This window comes from Lethenteron reissneri, chromosome 64 (genome assembly GCF_015708825.2).
Source record: "Lethenteron reissneri isolate LAM-NWPU_2019-01 chromosome 64, ASM1570882v1, whole genome shotgun sequence".
NCBI classification, from domain to species: domain Eukaryota; kingdom Metazoa; phylum Chordata; class Hyperoartia; order Petromyzontiformes; family Petromyzontidae; genus Lethenteron; species Lethenteron reissneri.
The window spans coordinates 1416071-1438343 of record NC_083842.1 but is presented as its reverse complement, the minus strand read 5'-3'; the positions used below and the strand labels follow the sequence as shown (position 1 = coordinate 1438343).

At 49.8% G+C, this 22273-nt stretch overlaps 1 protein-coding gene across 2 annotated transcripts in view; it reads right to left on the bottom strand.

Annotated features, from left to right (window-relative positions):
- LOC133359158 (cingulin-like protein 1) overlaps positions 1–22273 on the bottom strand; it is a 114381-nt gene that overhangs the window by 13893 nt on the left and 78215 nt on the right. For both annotated transcript variants that reach the window (XR_009757153.1, XM_061577561.1), the window contains exons 15-18: positions 9711–9794; positions 9218–9342; positions 7547–7655; positions 3502–3665 (exon numbers count right to left, since the gene is read on the bottom strand). Coding sequence is in view for 1 of the 2 variants with exons in the window: in XM_061577561.1 (XP_061433545.1) it covers positions 3502–3665; positions 7547–7655; positions 9218–9342; positions 9711–9794 (482 nt within the window). In the remaining variant the exon portion in view is untranslated. The remainder of the gene's footprint in view (positions 1–3501; positions 3666–7546; positions 7656–9217; positions 9343–9710; positions 9795–22273) is intronic.

Here is a 22273-nt window from a genome sequence, read left to right as displayed (position 1 = left end):
GGAGCATCCTAAATACGTTTAGCCCTGCATATGGATGCCAAAGGCAATATATAATGCAGACACATTTAGAAAGGGGTCATTTCATTAATTTAACTGAACATATAATTTACGTCGTGTGTCATGCCTCCCAAAGAGGACTCAAGAATGACTCAATCTTGGACTGCCTCTCAGAGAAAATGATCCACGTATCCCTCCCATCTCAAAAATCTCAACTGAGTTCACACCCAGACGCTGGCATGAGTGTTCTCCTCACAGTGGTCTGTGCGCAGTTTCAATTTGGCAAGACTGTGGAAACCTCAATGATGGCGAGGTGTGGCTACGGAGCGCTCTGTGGGGACATGCAGTTTGACGGTCGATGTGGAGACTCATACACAGTCTTATTCAGTTGGCTACACGTGGCAGCGCTCAAGTGTACTACAACGCTTTCGATGTAGGTTGATGGAGCACACAACCATCACCGTGTGTGTGAGAATCATTGCATCCTGCAGAGCTGTAATGCAGCCAGTGGATGGTAGCACCACACAAATAATCTAGAACTAAGCATGTGTTATTTTGAAATGACGGAGGGAAAAACCGGAGGACCAGGAGAAAAATACATATGACCACCACAGAGAGAGAGAGAGAACATCCGAACTTCAAATATACAAGCATCAGGGTCGGGATTGCACTCACAACCTCCTGCATAGTAGGCGAGAGAGAGATCATCTCGCCACAGCGACTTGGATATTAAACTTTTAATTGAATTGTATTTTTAATTGATGGGGTGTGTGGATAACACAGCGATTGATATACGTCGCCAATGAGCCAGGTTTTCCCAGAATTAGTCACCGCGCACCTGAAGCCGCCTTGTAATTATCTGGGCATCACACTTAGCGCTCCCGTCGGCGATGTGCCAGCCAGGTGCGGAATACTCCACTCGCCAGCCGAGCGAGCGAGGGACGGGACACAAGGTGCGCCTCTGCGTCGCGACGCCAACTCCCGCCACGGCGCGCAGTCCGCGAATTCTTGTCGCGTCTCCCAGGCCCTTCAACGTGCACCATCTACCGCTGGCAGATGCTGGAATCCTTCCCTTTGTTCACTCAGAAGGTGAAGAGGGACACCCCCCCCCACCCAATACTTGCATTTCTCGTGAACTTTGGGTCACGCCAAAGATTGTAAACAACTTAGAAAAACCTTCCTGTAATGCTATACTGACCTAGTGATCCTGGAAGTACTGATACCATAACTGGGCTATAGACTACATGGTAATGCAAATCGATTCTGACACCGTGACACGTTGAGACAGCCGATATCATAAAGTATCACTCAATATCGAGGGACAGCCCAGGGGGGTACATATTGTTGACACCTTGGCATTGGACAACACATACAGGAGATCTCCGCTTATCCGTGGTGATATGGGGGCCTAATATGGTGGATACTATTATATGTGAGGTTATCTGCCATGTTACTCTCATGTGGGCTAAAACATGCGTAGATAACCCATGGGCAAAACGAAGAATTCGCCACAGATGCCTCTTATCCACTTTATAGCAAAGCAGGGGTGCTTTAAAGACACGTGTCTCTGAAATCCCACGTGAGAAACAAATATTCCCGAAGAGCCTTAACAGACTGTTGGGGCAAGTGCTATTGGCGAGTAGCACCGATGAAGGCCGGCACGGCACGCGAGAGGATGGGTGGCCAGCAGTAGGCCCCCGCGTGAGCAAGAGACATACACACACACACAGGTAGATAAGGAGACACAATAACAGAGACATACGAAGGTGTAGATGTTTCAGTTCACAATTCTCTAAACTCGTGTAGGCGTTAGTTGGCTAGTGTCATGTCCTGCCTAAGCCCACTTACAGAAAAGGGTGTTTCCCTGTATCTCTCTGTCTCTTTCTTTCTGTCTTTGTGTGTATCCATGTCTGTTTCTGTGCGTCTTTTCTCCGTTGTCTCCATGTCTCTGCTGGTACATATTCCACCAAATTGTACAGCATCTTGACGAGTGGTTGCATTTAAACGGGCTGTAAGTCCGAATTGTATCGTATTGTATCTAAGGATTTGTATCGGTTCATTAACAAACTATGTATAATGAATAAAAAATAGGAGGCATGATATTTGGCGTGTCATTGAATATGCAAAGCATATTCATTTCACCACCAACTGATAAATCTGACAACGTGGCCATTACAAAAATCACGGTGGCATAGCAGCAAGGCGACAACAACAACAACAACGTTTCACCATAGGGACGCTCTTGGGCTGGAAAGGACGTCCCCTGGTTAACGACCATGGGCCCTAAACATCGCGATGTCAGCAGCTCACGGAGAGCATCAAAACTTCGCCGAGCCGTGCGGGAATTGCAGGCACGCACAACAACAACACCACCACCACCACAGGCGTTGTGGGCACAGGCATTGTGGCAAAGTCGGACGATCGCAGCGTGCGGAGGAGGAATGCCGCCTGCTGCACCGAGCGTCAGGTTACACGGGCGCACTGTGATGTGGATTATGAAACGGATAAAATGTGCTCGTGACTTTACAAACGAATGCTACCGAGCGCAAACACTTCTTTTCACGCCTTTTTTACAAAAGGACTCCAAAAACCTGGCCTCTCACTGCTGACGGGGCTCAGCTCATTTCACCAACAAACTTGAAATTGGGTTCGTCTCAGCTGGGAGCCCAAAGATTAACGCAGTGGTTGGTGCACTGCGCGATGAACCCCCGGCAACCCGAGTTGCATTGCCTGCCACGGCTGACATCAGCCTGCGCGCGATACGAACCGGTGCTGGGCCTCTTCCTTGGCCAACCCACGCAGATCATCGCGGTGGGGTACGGTCAAACAACTCGCGTAAAACCGGCACCATGTAGTGGGCGTGCAGGGAGCCTTCACCCAGCCAACGCTTTAGGGTGTCTATCAGAGGTCGCAATCGGGTACCCGATACCCGTACCCTACCCGATACCCGTACCCTACCCGATACCCGGGTACAGGTACGGGTACCCGTTTGCGACCCTGGTGCGGCCGGGTACGGGTAGGCCGTGAGTCACTGGTGAGTAACCGTTTGTCACTCATTTCCCAACGTCTTGTCTCTTCTCACAATTCAAGTTCCTAGAATCAACCCACCCGCGCCTGCAACATGGCTTCATCCCAGAGGTCGCAATCGGGTACCCGTACCCTACCCGATACCCGGCCGGGTACGGGTAGCCCGGTATCGGGTAGGGTACGGGTATCGGGTACCCGTTTGCGACCCTGGTGCGGCCCGGTACGGGTACGGGGGGTAAGGAATCAAAACCCGTTTGCGACCTCTGGTGTCTATCCACTAAACCAAAGTGGCGAGAGAAAACCCAAGCAACAGTTACTTGCCGGCCCAGTGCTCTTACATGGCTGTGGGGGTTTACAGTTTCTTGTAAAGCCTGCCGGGTCAACATTACCAAGACACCCACCCCCCTCCAGTCAATGTCGGCCAGCGTGCGGTGAACGTGAGTAGCGGGGGGGGTGTTGACCCGTGGATGTGCGGACCTCATCTCTTTGCGTAGGGTGTTGAGCTCGGCGCGAGTGCCCTCGTTCAGCTCCAGCTGCTCCTCCAGCTCCCGTTGCACCTTGCGCCGTTGCCCGTCCAGGCGATCGATCTCCTCCTCCGCCTCGTTCACCTGCCGCTTCAAAGCCTTGATGCGCAAGGACATCTGGGGGCACGCACGCAGGGTGCCGCTCCGTTAATCACGGGCGCTCTACCACACGCACTCGCGCACGGCCCTACGCAGCGACACGGAGACAAACACTCCCATCGCGGCCTCACCGTTGTTGCACGTGCCGTGAGCACGAACGGACGCGCACAGTCGTATGGAAACACACCATCACACAAATATGCACACACACAAAGCAATTAATCGCCTGACGCAAATGCAAAATGATGACATTTCTCTTTCACACACAGACACGCATTAAACTAGAACGTGCATCACAGCAACAACACGCGCTGAATAATAACTTGGGCCCATGCACACCCTCATTCACACGCTGTCAAAAACACAGACATACAATACTCTTATGTAACAAAACATCAAACACACCGTGAAAGAATGTCAAGCAGTTCAAACAAGCAACTCGCAGTCTTTGTTTCACATTTACGCAGGAGTCAAACACAACGGAAAATCTATCGCACCAACAAGCTCTGTAATGCACAGGGCCACACGGCAACACGACCACACGGCAACACGACCACACGGCAACACGACCACACGGCAAGCCTCGTAAAGCAACGATTCACACGTTCGTCTCTCCACATTTACCAATCCACATATTAGATTCTCCACTTTTTTTCAATGCTCAAGTGGTGTACCTATGGGGACCTTTTTTGGCAGTAACAAAATGATGAAACAAGAATAGGCTTTACCCTTTCTGGCAATAACACAGGTGTCAAGATGTTCAAACACCATGGCAAGAAATCAAGGTTGCATTAACCACACTTACTTGAAGTAAAACACACAAACATGCTCTGATAATATATGGCATTGTATTTGAAACTTATTGGCATAAACCAGAGACAGCTTTCTTTATGGCCGTGTCTCATCAGTGATAGACTGTGGAACGGCAAAAGGCAAACAGTTTTCAAGTCAATTGATTTCCTGTTCAAATGCTCATCTCCTGTTTACAGGCGGGAGCCAGGAGTGGAAATTCCACATTCCTGTGACAGGGGCGAGTACATTTCAAAGAGCGACTACTAGTTGAATTCCCCACACAGCGTACTAATTTTGTCAACCCCAGAGAGATTGTGGGTTGAGTCAATTCCCCTCTGATTGTGAGCCACAGTTCCTACTGATCACTGTTACATTGTTTTTGTGGCTTTATTTTGGTGATTTTGAGGACGGTTTGGTCTGGCCACGTTTGTTTGTTGCAGTACAGAGTTGGCCTGATAACTTTAATCTACATTGTCTTATGGTTGTTATTGTTTGACTTGCATCCCACTGGGATTTTTGCACGCAGCGTTGAAATGCGGTGTTTTATCTGGAAGACTTTGCTGTTTTTTCCAGGATTTTTCTGTTGCGTGTAGTCACTTTAAGATGTTTCTTGTTCATGTTTTTGTTTGTTGCGGTTGCACCCGAGTCAAGAGCCGCATGGCTCACAGGGTTATACCTAATACATGAAACTGAAAAACTGAAACTCGCTCTGCCACTGAGACACCAGGCCAACGTGCACAAGACACGTGACAACACCACCTCCTGGCAGGAGGCAAGATGCATGACAACAACACCACCTCCTGGAGGAGACAAATACCTTCCTGTAATAAGTACAAAGCACAGCCGAGGTGGACGTACCTCCAACACAAATTATTCCACTGTGTCCGAATTATAGGAAAGTTAGCTCTACGCCATAAACAGGACAGAACACTGACTGATGCTACCGAGCGCACACATCTACACAGCCGGCACATAACGTTCACGCCACGTTGCCCCCACCACAGCGACCGGCGCCGAAGGGTTCGCTCAATGAATCTATTGTTTTACTGTGAACATCTTGGGTGCAGAATCTGGTGCTTTGCAAGGTTTCTCTGAACCTGCTGAGTTGAATTCGACCGTTACCCATTCCTGATCTATCCACTGGGGGATGAAGGTCTCCTAACAAAGGCACAACGCCGCAGTTTTGTGATGCTTAGACTGCACAGGAGACAATCCCACCCATCCGTCTCTCAACACACAATACACAGAACATTATTAATTTAAAGTAAGCACTTATTGCACGTACAATTTGATATATAGATGGCAGGCTTAAGATTGTATTTTATATTGATTAGGCGATTGTTCAATGTCGAATTCTACACCTCAACCCAAGCTTACGGAGCACATACTCGTCACGCATCACTGCGACTGCTTATACAGCTGAAAACGTGCTGCTGGGTTTATCCCTACAGCTTGCACAGCAATCACAGCATCACAAAACAGTAGATCAAACCTCAGGTTCACAGCACGGACAGCACAGCATCATGGAACAGCAATCGCAGAAAACACAACATTACAACACAGCAGAGCATCACAGTGTAGCATGAAGAGCACACACACTGCATCACAGTGCTGTGTAACCCAGGGGAGCCCATTACTTTGCTCTATAACCCTCACTTCATGCAGTGACTATCGATTCAGCCGTCATTGTCGGAACACAGCTGATGATGATGATGATTATAACGAAGCCTCCAAGCCTGTGTGAGAGCCCACTGAGACAAGGTGGCACCTCTACGATGTGGACCTGAGGAAAGCGCACGTTTCTGTAACGTGAGAAGCGAGTCAAGATAACGGAGGGAAAACATTACATTAAAAAGGACGCAATGCAGAAAGACGATTGAATTGTGTTTAAACAGAAAGGAAATATAAACTGAAACAAATGTAATGGATTTCATAAATAAAATACTGTGGTAACTATACAAGCTGAATACCATATCGATGCGATCGTTAATCAATCTCTCAAAAAAACTGAAAATGATCCGTAACTTAATCGGTGCCATGACGTTTAATCGTCGGAAAGGCGGAGACAATACGGTGTGGGACTTCGTTGGTGAGAGACAACGCGGGGCCATTTAAAGATCGCAGAGCTCTCAGATGCCCACAACGGACACTCAAAAGTCCACGAAAACTCCTCACGAAATGTTGTACCCAACTCTTTTCACCAACAGAGGAGTGGACATTTCTCGAGGCCATTGCAGGATCGCTACTCCCCCCCCCCCGTCTTTCTCTCCTTCACAGGAACCCCCCCCAACTCCACCCCTTGCTCCCCGCCCCCCCACGGTCTGTGCAACACCCCCCCCCCACCCACCACTTCCTGCCCTCCTAGGGATTGCGTGGCTGCGAAAGCCGATAAGCGAATTAAAATAATCGATTTTACGCTCGCGTAGCCCCTCATTCCGTCAGGCCAAAGCCTGTCACAGTCTGGGGGGCGATCCGTGGTCCGTGTGACATCAGCACGGGCCTCAAGCATCGCAGCTGTGATGACAGAAATATTCTATTAAATCCCTCTTGTATGCGGATCATTACAAGTCACCAGACAATGGATATCATCACAAATCCCCATTTTCATAAATGACTGAGAGAAATTTAGTTACGCAATCTTTTACTCTTACCCATTGATGCTCCAGACACGCGCATGCACGCACAACAACAACCGCCATTCGCCACTAAGTGGCGGTGAAGTCACCACGACGCTTGTGCCAGGCCATGTGCACCTTGAGGCCAAGACAAAGACCCCCCGTATAGCCTTAACAGACTGTAGGGGCAAGTGCTGTTAGCGAGCACCTATGAAGGCCGGAAAGGTACACGAGGGGGTGGGTGGCCAGCACCACGCCCGACCGCCTTTGTCTCCCCAGTGGCGATGTTTACACACCACACCAGGTACTCATTTAAGGCTGAGTCGACCTAGGGGAGGCCCAGGACCGGTTCAGATAATCGTCACTGGTGTTAGCCGTGAGCGGGAATCGAACCCGGGTCGCCAGGTTCATAGCGCAGCGCGCTAACCGCTACACTACCGCACCTTGAGGCGCACAGGACACACACCCACACACTCAGCCACGGTCCCTTGCCTCTTCCTTCTGGTTGTCCGCCTGCTGGTGCTCCTCCTCCACCTGCATGAGCAGCTCCTTCAGCCTCTTCTCCAGCTTGCGCGAGTTGGCCTGCGCGTTGGCGCGCTCGCTGGTGCGCGCCAAGGGGGGCAAGGCGTACGTGTTAGGGAAAACCGCCGCTGGGGATGGCTCAACCAACACGCTCTACACGACCAATGAGAATAGCACCCTGTCAGCGATGATAACACACCAGCACACGTGTGTGTGTGTGTGTGTAAATAGGAATGTTGTCATGGTAATAGCAGCACTAAATATACTAGCACACAGTCCACATGACCTGAGCAACTGTGTGTATACCATATTCTTAGGTTTTTTCGGTAAAGTCACGTAGGTAAAAAATCAAAATTAATAAAAGTAAAATAAAATAAAAAATCACGACGTTTCGCAACACAAGCTTCCGTCTTCAGGTGGAACCGTCACAGCCACGACAGCTGTATCAAGTAAATGAGAGATTACAAGAGATACCACTCCGTATATATAATGGTTGAAGAGGGGAAGGGCCAAGTACGGCACACTTTTTATTGTGACTACGCCTAGCCTACATGTAGGCGAGGCGTAGTCACAAACCGCACCTCTCCATAACAAAGGCTCAGTCTTTTGTTATGCAGTCTATTCTTAGTCTCAAGCCTGACCTTACCATATTAATAAAAAGTGTGTCGTACTTGGCCCTTCCCCTCTTCAACCATTATATATACGGAGTGGTAGCTCTTGTAATCTCTCATTTACTTGATACAGCTCTCGTGGCTGTGACGGTTCCACCTGAAGACGGAAGCTTGTGTTGCCTCCGAAACGTCGTGATTTATATTTTATTTTACTTTTATTAATTTTAATTTTTTACCTACGTGACTTTACCGAAAAAACCTAAGAATATGAATCCTTGCAGTCACGAAAGCTTCAAATCTAGAATTAATGTGTGTATACCGCTTAACACGTTGGCTTTCGCGACGAGTGTTATCCATAATACAGGTTCTTTGGGTTAGATCGAGTAAATATAAATGTGTCGTTAAACCCGCAACTACCCAACACAGCCAATTAGTAAGGTTTGTTACGAAAACAGAACGTGCCAATTCGTTACTAGTACAGCACACCCTTGTGTTGGAGAATAAATCCAGACATTTACAATCTGGGTAGGATGTTTCGCAACTAATTACCACTAGCATCATCAGGCGACAGCCAGAAATCTGGCTGTGTCGGGTGGTGGCAGGTTAACGACACATTTATATTTACACGATATAACCCAATAAAAATAACCTGTATCATGTGTGTACACAATGTTCATTCTAACTTAGCTTTCCAAGCTCGATTCCCCATTTCACTACCTGATAAGAGATGAAAGCAGTTTGAGTGAAACGTCCAATGTGGATCTTAAGTTAAGTCATGGAAAGTCTTAGGCCACTGGTGAGCAGATGCATCGGTCAGAATGTGATCAATAAATTGGCACGTGTAAATGATAACTTTGCGAACGTGACAATTTGTTCGGGTGGTCGAGGGAACAACAAGAATTTTGGCATAAAACCACCACTTGGCCGAACCACACAACGAATATAGTTCAATGTTCAACCCTATTCCCGTCTGCATTACAAGCCTCTCTCCGTGCAGCGATCGGTACGTTTTGTGCGGTGTGCAACTTACCTCTCCTCCCTCTCCAGGGCCTCCTCCAGCTCGCGCACGCGCGCCTCCATCTGGGTCGCAAGGCCTTCGCGACCCCAGCGCTGGGAGCCCTCCAGGTCCGACACGCGGCCACGCATCTCCTTGATCTACACGTGCGCAGGCGTGCGTTCGTTCGTTCAGGCACGGGCAGGGAACACAGGCGGGTACGCACATACGGACGGACGCAAGCAGAGAGAGTCAGGGCGAGACGAAGCACTTGCTAGCACACTTGCCTGCACACAGAGGGCGTGGAGCCAACGTGAAGGGGCTAGGACGGTGCAATCTGGATGCATGAGCGTAGAGGGAGTCATGGAAATCACGGGTAGAAATCGAGGGACAAACGCAAATGATTACGGATGCAAGAGCTTGGCGCAGAGGTCATGATAGAGGAGACCAGGACGTGTGGGTGGGAGCTTGACAGTGGGGTCAGGTGCCTGAGGGGAGGTGGCCATGTCCGAGGGGGGCCGGGAATCACCTGCCGCTCCAGGGAAATCTTGTCGCACTCCAGATCCTGCCGCACCGCCTTCTCCTGCATGAGCTCCCCACGCAGCTGCTCCATCTGCAGGCACAGCAACCAGCACACACAGCTCCGGCAGTGCCCCCCCGCCCCAGGCTACCCATGCAGGCAATTACACACAGCCAAGGCAACAGTCCGCTGAGATTCAGAAGAAAGTTCCCTGTTAAGAGCCCATTAAAATCGAGCATACAAATGTTGTTTTGTCTAGGCGGGTGGCTCCTAACATTGTTAAACGAAGCACAAAGTATATTTCCATCCTGTTGCCAGTCTACTGCTGGATGAATACCTCCCCCACTCTGTGTCAGTCATGGGTTTTACTAACCATACTTCACTCGTGTGTGCAGGTTGGTGGCGGTGGGGGTTGCGTGGATTCCAGGACCGATTCTCATATATCACTTACCACTCAATCTAGATTTGAAGCTTTCGTGACTGCAGGGATCCATTCTCTTTGATTCTTTCGGTAAAGTCACGTAGGTAGAAATTAAAATAAATCACGACGTTTCGGGCGCAACACAAGCGTCCAGTCATCAGGTGGGAAAGCATGCTCTGCTGCTGAGGCAGACTGCTTTATAAGGTTTGAAATGGGTGTAGCTCAAGGGTCATAAGGAAGTGGCCGGGGCTAGTGATGTTATTGTGAGAAATTAGCATGTAACTGTGAGATAGGAGAGCGGCCTCCTCGACGAGGGCACCGGAAGTGGCCATGTTAATGTGAGAGATTGGCATGATGTTAATGTGAGAAATTAAACCCGTTGGGTTGCACTCCCTCGTCGACGAGGCCGCTCTTCTTCTCCTTATCTTCTACAGTTACATGCTAATCTCTCACATTAACATCGTGCTAATCTCTCACATTAACATAGCCACTTCGGTGCCCTCTAATTTCTCACACTTATCACTCGTGTTCGCCATGTTGGGGCCATCAAACGTAGGTCACCGGTTGAAAAGCCCAGCGTGCTTACCACTGTGCCACCGCTCCTCACTTTGGTGTTATTTAATCAGGTGATTGCTCATTGAGATTTATCGGCCAGGTATAATTTCATCAGGCATGAGCCCCACATTAAAATTATTTAACTCGCAGTTATTTAATCAGGCGAGGGCCACATCCATTATCTCCTGCCAGGGAGACTTTTGTAACTACAGTTACGCATGGACCGCTATTCTTTTTCCACCATTTAGTGGCAAGTAATTTCAAATATGACATTTGGGATACGACACTGGCACTTGATAGCCTATACCTCATAACCGATGGCGTCAGGTCTTGCAGGCTGCCTTTCTCGACACACAACTGCGCGCTGTTAATAACGCTGATCAACTGTGGGAATGGCTGTTGTCAACTCAAACTCTGGCCCGGGTACCATCATCATGATCATTATGATCATCATGATCATCATGATCAGCAGCAGCCATGCTCATTCTCATTGCAAGATGTCCTTGCAGCTAAGGCCAAACGGAGTCTATATTCACGCTATGATTGTATGACCCCCACCTCTGCGTAAGTTGTCCCCCTCATGCCATGATTGCCCTGCTGGTTGCCACTGTCGCTGCTTTGTGTCACGCTCGGTATTCGTTCCATGACATCACGGTCTGCTCAATCGGCCTCGTTTTTCATTAACAGTAACGCCTATAGCTTCTCCCACACACAACCACCACCGTAATCGATCGCACCCACAAGGGCTGCTTTATAGCTAGTTCTGATGGTTTGTGAGAAACAGCCGTGTAGTGTTGTCAATGTGACGTGCTGTTCACATGACAGCGACCAGCCTGGACAACGCTTGAACTATCAAGTGAGCCAAGTCAGGACCCTCCCTGCTCACACGAGCGTGGGGCACGGACCACGTTCTCACTGGTGGGCATTCCACATTTCTATGGCAGGGGTCAGTCCATCCATAGGACAACCACTCTGAACTCCTCACAGGGTGGTCGCGATTTTATTGAAGCTGGAAATATTATGGCCTTTATTTTAATTTCGAATATATTCAGGACCGATACGAGTGTTTAACAGACTGCGGATGGCCATGAACTGCCTCAGGCAAATGAAGCTGGAGTTATTGGCGACAGAGACTCAGGGCCAAGCTGTGGTGATCGTTTCACATGCACTTCCTAGAGAAGTGGAGGGACGTCCACAGTGGCGGGCTTGTTCCTTGATAGGGCAGCAAGCACAATGCCCAACCTATTCATTTCTTACTCGTATCTTCGGGCATTCCAGGAGGTCGTCTTCTCATTCATTACTCAAATCATTAGCTTTAGCATCTTGGGACTGTGAAATTATTGCGGCCAAACAATTAACAGCAGCAAGCCATGCCTGTACTGTGATTGATTGCCAATTAATGAGGGGAAGGGCTGTTCGCCGGGTTATTGTGCTCAGACACCGCACATTTTCCCAATTACAGCACTACCCAGCTGCTATTTGTGGTTTGCTCCACATCCAATTTATCGTGAACATAAACAGACTGCAACAAGACAAATTAAACAGAAAAAATGCATTCCGACCGCTACAAATTAAGAATATGTGTTTATCTGAAATCAATATTGCTTTCATTTGGACACATTACGTGTAACCTTAACAGGCTTTTGGGGCAAGTGCCGTTAAGCGAGCACCTGTGAAGGCCGGCACGGCACACGAGAGGGTGGGTGGCCAGCACCACGCCTGGCCGCCTTTGTCTCCTGAGTGGTGATGTTTACACACCGCACCAGGTACTCATTTGAGTCGACCGAGGGGAAGGCCCCAGGACTGGTTGATATAATCGTCACTGGTGGTGGCAGTGAATTAACCACTTCATCACTGCTCCCATACACAAACACATCCCCAGACAGCCGTGCACTGTACTTACTCGTATGAATATATATTTCATGATGTGCAGATGGATTATACGTGAAAAAAGACATTGTCTGCTTATAAATGTTTCTGTTTATATTCTCCACAACGAGGCTCACGAGAATTCCGAGTTACGTGCGATGGTGGAGGGGAAATGCTTGAGCAGATATGTAGGGCATGAGATAATGTTGGGCTATTTTTAGCATTGTGAACGATCGGTGGAATACCTGCGGGCTATTTTTTGGCGGGGGATATGCAGAATGTTTCCGCAAGGCTCGGCAGCACTCGCAGTGGACGGCATTTACCAGCCGACCGATTCGCACGGCCGCCGGGCGCCGCGCGATACCCGCGGCGGCGTTTCTACGAGCCAGACGTCCTCGTCCGCTCGCGAGGAGCACCTTCACGACCCCCCGTTCAGCCATTCTCGCGCGAGTAATGCATTGCGTCCCGTCGTCACCGCCAAAATCTCGTTTTGAAACCCACCCGCAAAATGATATCATTATAAAAGCTGTTAAAACACTGTCCCTACGGGCTCCCCTCGCACAAAACACGTCAATTCTCAATGGGTCCCCTATGAGTGGTTATTGCGAAATTATGCCAACGTTCAGACTAAAAGCCTCTCTGCTCAACAAGGAGCGTAATGGTTACACTGCATCAAATGGCATGTGTAAGAAGCAAACCCCGTGTTCGTATCCTCGCCCGGCACGCAGCAATCACCTTGACAGCCCTTGAGAGAGAGCAAACCCCTCCTTCGCTTTAGCACTGCTCAGTATTTCCCCACTTTCGTTGTAATGTTTAACCACTGAAATGGCCGAGTACAGTTGCAGACGCGGAATCCTAAGATCTTGGGTTCACGTCCAAGTCGGGGACATCGTGTAACGTTAATGTCATCACGTAATACGTATTAAATTAGCCGAAACCTCCCAGAGACAATGTCCTTGACTGACGGAGTTGCTCGTGCCTGCTGTTGCACGTATGATCCATCGTGCCTGAGTGAATCTCTGCGGGTGAGCGCTCCGAGATTTGCTTGGCAAATGGAAAGCTCTAAATCAATAAAAAATGCATGATGGTCATCCCTACAGAATTGGCGCGATGTACACGCCACTTCGTCAGCACATCTCGGTTTGAAACCAACATCGTAGGAGCTAATAATGGATTGATCCTAGATGCATCATTTACAGAGGTTAACCGCTGGCTCAAGCGCTTACGATCTCAATGAGCACCGCACAATTACTCGAAGGTGAGAGCAAGGGGGAGATTCCGTTTTATCAGAGCGAGTTCAGCTGAAGTGCACGCCCTGCCCATGGTGATTGCACCGGAGCCACCAACTGGTCTGTCTCCTCGCCGCGACGGCTGCTGACCTCACGGCTCTCGTGTCGGCACAGCGCTGCAGGGCAACCGCGAGCCATCCCCATTGATGGGCTACAAAGTGGGCTGCTCATCTCACGAGCAGTAAATGCCTGCCATAGCACGGCATCCTCCTGTTGTACGTGCTGAGCATTTCAAGTGTTCGATTGCAGCTTATATTCAAATTGCTGCGCTGCATATACTGCGCGCGTGTCTTCAGCAGAGACAGCGGTCTTCCATGAGGAGCGGTCAAATTATTTAAAGAAAAAAAACTTCTTTCAACACCACCGGCCTATGGGGCGAATCGATAAACTTAGTTAAAACTCACACGGACATTATTGTACTGGGCAAATAGCAAGGCAGGTCATTGCTTTTACTGATGAAGCAGTAAAAGCAATGATGGGCAGTGGTTCGCACACTGTGCTGTGGAACCTCGCTATGGCTAACATCAGTGGCAAGCGATCTCTAAACCAGCTTCCTGGGTCTCCCCACCTCACAAACCAAACCTGACCAGCGCGGCAAAGTATGAACAGACAACACACCCATGACCGACACGGCCGGAGGGGAGGGACGTTCATCCAGCAGCGGACCGTCACCGAGCTGTAGCTTGTATGTATTTGTTGCTACATAGAGTACACCCACGGATGTTGTACAATACACAAGAGGGAAGCCAACGATGGCAGAAAGAAGAGTCCGCCGTTTGTGGCGATGTGCAACCACGGTCAACGGTGGGGTGGGGGGGGGGCACGGAGACGGCACGCAGGTACCCCCCCATCTGCCCCTGGCACTCCCGAGCAAGCCAAAACGAACACATGGCTCCACTTCAAACGCAGCCACTCGAGTAGCGGTATATATATATATATAAAAATAAAGCAATATTTTTACAAAAACTTTTTTAAAAAACACGCTTTTATGAAATGTACTGGTAATGGCAGAACTCCACGACTCCAGGACTGGAAGTGGCCCCGAAGCTTGCCATAACGTAAGGGGGCCGTGGACAATTACAGCCAACGTCAGTTGAGCGTGGACAATTAGACCCAAGCCGAAATATAACATAAAAAAGATGGTTTATCTTTTTTATGCTTCAAAAGATAAGTGTGCAACTTGTTTACCTACGAATCACTTCACTGAGTGAATATCGCCACCTTCTGCACACATGAGGAAATTCAGCTTGAATTTTGGAAAATTGCGTTCATTCACTCCACAGGGTAACTAGTTAAGACATCGAGCAATGGAGCGGTAGAGAGGCAACGACACAGAGGGTCTCCCCGACTGCGAACACCGCGTGCCAGAGCACACATCAGATGAGCACGAAGTAGCCAGCCAGTCCATCGCCACGGCAACAGCAGTACACACGCAGTACAGGGGTCGCCAGGCAGTCCATCACCATGGCAACACACAGCACACACACAGTACAGGGGTCACCAGCCAGGTCCATCACCACGGCAACAGCAGTACACACGCAGTACAGGGGTCACCAGCCAGGTCCATCACCATGGCAACACACAGCACACACACAGTACAGGGGTCACCAGGCAGTCCATCACCATGGCAACAGCAGCACTCACACAGTACAGGGGTCGCCAGCCAGGTCCATCACCACGGAAACAGCAGTACACATGCAGTACAGGGGTCGCCAGGCAGTCCATCACCATGGCAACAGCAGTACACACACAGTACAGGGGTCACCAGCCAGTCCATCACCATGGCAACAGCAGCACACACACAGTACAGGGGTCACCAGCCAGGTCCATCACCACGGCAACCCCCAGCAGTGCAGTTGTAGATTTTACACTCCACAAACATCCCATCCCACATCGATGAGCTGTAGCGACACTCCCAGCACAGACACTCTGAGGCTGTACATGGGAGTAAAACCGAGCACCTTGCACAAACCCCACGTACATGATTGGAAAACACTCAAAGCCCTTCACAGATAGATTCAATAAACCATACCCGCACTGCCATCTCCTGGCCGCCTCGCATCACAGCGGGTTTGGGAGTTCCGAACATTTGTGAGATTCAACCGACTCTCACCTCCAAAGTGCTGGATAGAGGTGCGTGCCGCTGCTCCCAGAGATATTTTAGGCAGAATGGCCACTCTGCCAATATGGCGATATTCTCTATTTCTTCACTGTGTGAATGAGAAATCCATTTTTTTTTTACTTTCGTGGTCTGCACACTCGGTTCATCTGGCTGGACGCTGCTCTACCAGCGTTTGGCTCTGGTCAGGGGTCAACTAGGCATATGACCTCCCTGACGCCGATAGAAATGAGTCCCACATAGCGGGTCAGTAGTTGTCCAGTGGAGAAAATTGTGGATGTGGCAGTACAGCAAGTGGAATTTTAATTAATATGTTGTAGAACATTGAACGCCGATGTGCCAGCAGGAATGGGCCCTGCCAATTGCTCGAGTGAGTATGGATAAACTTCAGAGTTGCTACTCAACCCATACTCACTCTCATACATTACGTACGTAGAGAGCACACACGTAACAGTGCAAGAGGGATACGTTCACATAGAGGAGGCTCAGACACTAATTTACAATCTTTAAGTTCATAATGAACAGGTTAACAGCTAGAGAGAAAGAGTTCCAAGTGATGACACTCGGCGAGGTCTATGCCAGTTGAGCCGTTACCCTCGTGTAAACACATTCTGCCGGAACACATTAGCCAGGAAGCTTAATAATAATGATAACTTCAACTGGTACCACACGGCTCGGTATTTGCTCACTCTCGTAGAGAGCGAACGACTAGAGATGACAAGGAACCGCAGACAAGCTGGAAGGCCGCCACGCGGTGAGCCGGTGCCAACAACTAAGAAAGCTCCGTAGTCCTCGATACATTAAGGTACTATCGGCCAACTAATTAGGGTTTGCATGTGGGAGGAAATCCGATAAAAACCGCACGTGCGAGGGGGAAACACTTTCCCATACAGTCAGAATAGGTGGAGTTCCCATGTTTGCTATATTGTCTGCCCTCTCTTGGCAGAGCAAGGGTAAGGCACCTCAACGCCCACGGGAAATGAGTTATTGAATTTTGACCGATGGTCCAACCCCCACCTCCACAGCGCTGGATGACAGGCATGTGAAACAGATGCCCATCTTAATTCCTGTTGAAAATGTAACTGCCTAGGCATAGAAAATTCTGCCAAGTAATACTGTCCGTTCGCACAGATTAACGATCGTATCAGGGTTGTATACTCGATACAACAATCTCGGTTCACCCATAGTCGGCAAAAAATCCGACGAGGAGGCTGGTGGGTCAAATAAGGGCGCGTCCCAGCCCCGCGTGGAAGGTAGCAGGCAAGGTATTATAGCTCGCTGTCGACAAGCAGATCTGCGGCCAGACTCTGTAGTGCCCAGAGGCACACGTTATCGTGCATCTGACTCCGCGTGGCAGCTTTACCACCCTTGTCCAAATATCAGATCTTCACTGTACGCGCAGTGCGTGCAACGGCCAGTTGACAGGTACCCTCATTGAGATGACGAGATCATATCTGGGTTGACTCAGGCCCATCATATTCCTAGAGGCGATAGAAATATTGCGACTTTGTGGGACGTTAGCAGTGGCAGTTTTGCAGAATAAAACCTTCACAGCAGGGAGCTGGCAGCGTTTCCATCGCTCGCCAACGAAAATGTGCTCCCACTATCTCCCACCTCAATACAGGGACTCTACTATCTACGTACGTCATCAGCCGGTGGAAGGGAGGTCAAACCAAACATAATTTGCTGCTGTAACCTGCTGACCAGCACATACCGGAGATCTGGGGGAATGGGCTTTATAGTTCATCGGATTCCTCCAGTCTAAATAAAGATTCTGAGTCTGTTCTTGAATGGAGGCAGAAGAGGGAGAGTCCAAATTACGGATGGTCATGGGAAAGCCTTTCCAGAGGGGCTGAAGGGGTGACCTCTCATTGTGAAGACAAAGGCACATGACTGGGAAATAAGACATTATTTGAGACGAATCAATTATAGAAGGATCCTGTGCTAAATTAGGCTGGAAATAACTTCACCGTCATTGCCGACTCCATATGAAACCGAAAAACACATTCTCGGAAAGAGGGCATTGCTGGTGACGTTTTTTTTGGCGAAAAGGCAGCATTAGCAACGATTTTGGTGATGCAATCTCAGCCTCTCGCTATCCATCACTTCCCTAGGATTTATAAGGAGACACCAGATGAGAGAGGTGGGATGAACAGGCAGGCCCGGAGGGCAAGCAGCACACCGACGCGGCCACACACCCATGAATGCCAGCGCTCAGCAGCTATGATGAATCACAAGCACAGGCGGCTTACCGAGTGCACACCTCAGCCAAGCACCTGGCTCAAGGTCGCCGACTGGATTACCACACACATCGGCGACACGTTTCCATCAGCAGCCCGCAACCGCCTCAAGCCAAACAAGATGATTGATAACGGCACGAACACCGGAGCCTGCACGGAGATCAAGTATTCACAAAGTCGTTGCTCTCTCTTTACGATCTTAATCTTGGTAAACAATTTGACGATTGAAATTAAACCGATGTCCTTTATCAGCCGTGTTCTACAGCTGCAATCGTCAGCCCTGGAAAACTGTTAATAACACATTCCTGCGGAGGGAGCTGGTAGGAACGTTGGGTTGCTCGGTCAATGGCGAGGGTCAACGGCGGCGTGGTGTATTCCGCAAATATGGCCGACTGTGAGGGCGGGCACAAGCCGGCGTGAGTAGGTTAAACGTTGAGTTTTATAAGGGCTCCACGGGGTGACCAGCCCCCTCCCCACTTAGCCCCACCCCCCACCCAGCCCCTCCCCACCCAGCGCCTCCCCACCCCACCCAGCACCTCCCTCCCCACCCAGCACCTCCCTCTCCACCCAGCCCCTCCCTGCACGACGGCCACAATACTCCTCTGTGGGCTGGTGTAACCAGGAGGTTCCTACCAGTATCAGCAGGGTTTTTACCAATCCAAATGAACATGAGGGTCTGAATCTCGTTCCAACATCGACGAAGGGCAACCGGTGTGAAATGGGGTCCTGCCAGGTCACTTGAGGAAACATGTTGCCTGCAAAAGTTCTCAATCCCTGTTAAGCAGCATTGCTAACGTCGCCTGAACAAAGCATAATAATTGTCTTCGTACTATAAACGTCAGTAAAGCAATTATGCAAAAGGCGTTAAAATGATATCACTTGTGTCCTGGCACGCTTGCTAATACACTCGCAGATGTTCCCCGCACAACCCTACGACGATCAACACCATCAACACCATCACAACCACCGTCACCACCATCACTACCCGTATCACCACCACCATCACGACCATCAACACCCCCACCGTCACCACCACCATCACGACCATCATCACACTACCATCATCACCACCATCATCACCACCGTCACTACCACCATCACGACCATCATCACGCTACCATCACTACCCATATCACCACCACCATCACGACCATCAACACCATCATGACCATCAACACCACCATCATCACCACCGTCACCACCACCGTCACTACCACCATTACGACCACCATCACACTACCATCACTACCCGTCTCACCACCACCATCACGACCATCATCACACTACTTTCACTACCCATATCACCACCACCAACACCGTCTCCCAGCAGAGGGGGTACAGCGAGAGCAAAGCTGCACCTCCAGCACTGGACAAGCGAGGGCTCCCTTAGCGCATGCGGATCCGCTGCCGAGGGGGGACCCTTGCCAAAGGATCCGGCGTGCATCGATTTCAATTGAGTTGTGAGGATGAATAAGCAGCTCTTCACCTCTACCCCCAACAGCCGAGCTTTGCCCACAGTTTAAATTCACAATGCTTAGCGCTTCAGGCTGCGGATCCAGCGCCTGGCTGGCTCAGGGCATTCCCTGTGTAGTGACATAGAATCGGTCATGTAGCAGCACAGCGCTGGCTGCTGGCAGGGAAGGGGATCTGCAGCTCACAGCAGCCCCGACTGACAGCAGGTCACGTGATAGACCAGAGAAGGATGTAGGGGAAAGGTCACGGAAGGGGCACATCGAGAACCCGTTAGTAAGTTCCAGAAAGGGGACGTGGCCGGGGACGGAGCCAGGCCACGCTGACAGTATAAGAGGGGGCCCGGAAGGGGACCTCGGGGCTGTCGTTTGGAGTGGGGCCCCCGTCGTGCTGCTGCTGGAGTCTTCGCCGCCGTCTCCGTCTTCACCATCTCGGCGTCGCCAGTCAGGCAGTCTACCAGCTGCCCTGACTGGGAACCGTAGTTACTAAAGTGTGAACTGTTCAGAACCAAGAAGATGTTCAGGCCGTGTTAATAAAATACTCTCAGTGTCTCTGAGTCAGTCACTACACCTGCACGGAAGTTTATTTGGCAAAAAGGGAGCAGATTTTTCCTGACTGGGTCACATCCAGAAAGTATTTGTCTTCTCTCTTAACAACCAGCAATGAATGCCGCCTCTACACTGCGAGCCGCGTTCCTCTTCAGAGCTCGATTGTGAAGTCCACAGGGACTCAGAGGCCCAGGACTCGCTCCATCCTGCTTCACACAACACCTTTCTATTTGCCTTGAGAGAGGTAATGCGTGATGGTGGCCTGTATGTTTGTGTTAGACTTCTTTCGCACCGTACGTAGCAAACTGTGCTAATCAGAGGTGCGGGAGAAGGACAACCAACGAAACACAAAAAAAACCGTCTGAAAGAAATGAGTTTTCAATCTACATTTAAAAGTGCATAGCTCCAGTGGCTTGCTAATGTCGGAAGAGCGTTCCAGACGGCAGCAGAAGCTCATCTGAAAGCGCGCGATGCAGTGGCGGTCTTTGTTCGAGTAATTCTCAGGAGATCAAGGTTTCAAGCTGTTGAATGGGCAATACAGAGAAGTTTGGGTGACTGCATCCCAGCCAGTGAGAAGCCACAATGTTGTCACGAACATTCGCTCACTTTCCAGTGAAGTTTACGAACAGATTCGCATACACGCAACACACATTCAAAATGCACTCATCTACACTGCAACCACCGCCCTTTATCTGTGCGGCGGTGGCTACGCAAGTGGCATGTACGCCAGCACTGTGGAAGGAAGGGTTGGCGGACCACACAAGTGTTGTGACGCTTCCTTCCCGTGGGCGTCCAGGAGCCAAACAACACCCTGGCTCGCCAGGAGATGGCGGTACAGCAACAATGTGGACTTCATCTGTCCTTTCTGTATGGGACAGAGCAGCGGTCGGCAACTTTCGGGGCTCCAGAGCTTGGTGACGTTGTTTACGTATGTATGCATTCACGTGCATTGCGGCTCTTGAAGTAGAGTTATTTTTACTGAATTATAAAACAAGGCCATTTTTGTTATTTTGGTTGCCGACCCCGAGGCGAGTGTTGCCCCCTCGCCCGCGTGGGTTTTCTCTGGGTGCACCGGCTTCCTCCCACATGTAAATGCTCATTAAGTGGCCGATAACCCCTTGATATATAAAGTACCACAGAGCTTGCGCAGGGGGGGAATTTGGCGCAGGGTCAATGCGTGGGCTGCCTTCCCGCTCTCATCTGTGGTTCCTTCTCTGACCTCTGAGTCATTCTCTCTCTTCGAGATTATTATTCTTATTACACAATTAGATGAATACATTTATTGTATTGCTACCTACAAATAAGTTGCGCTGAATATAGTGTCTTATTATTATTATTTCCACAATGAGACGGGCAAATTAAGCAGGGAAAGTAGATCATTCTAAGAGTGACATCACTCCGTTTTGCTTTTCAAATTCGCAAGAAACCCAGTCGCCTCGTCTCATGGACAGTTTACGCCGAGTTGGTTTCTGTTCCTAGGCCTCAGAGGGTTGCCAACTCTCGTTCTCGAGCCTGCGCGCTACACGTCAGACCTTGAGACCAAGCCTCTTCTGCTGTGTTTTTTCAACATTATCTCGCTATATAAGTTATTCACCGTTATACACGGCCACTTCAAAAGTAAAACCACAAGGTACAGCTGCCAAACATCTCCGTGTCACAGATCCTGGGTGAACTCCCACAAGAAGAATTCTCAGCTTTGGTTATGCCAGCCGCGTTCGCTCGGCCCTGCACACTCTCAGACAGCTCCCACGATGTAACCTCGGGGCAACCTTCGGCCCGGGATGGTTATCTCGCACACATTCCTATCTCTACGGCCCTGCATACATTCCACTCATTCCCTCATCCAGCCTCCACCAACCCAGCCAGACCAGCAGCACAGCACAGGTCCCACTCTCCACAATGACCCCGCACTGTTGGTTGGTCACGTAATGAGCAGCTATTGTGAATGATATCCCAATAGATAACTGTACAAGCCTGCTGTATATCTATCTATCGGTGAACATGAAGTTGGTGGCAAACCTTAAATATTAACTGGGTCCGATTGAGAATTAGTCAGTGTTT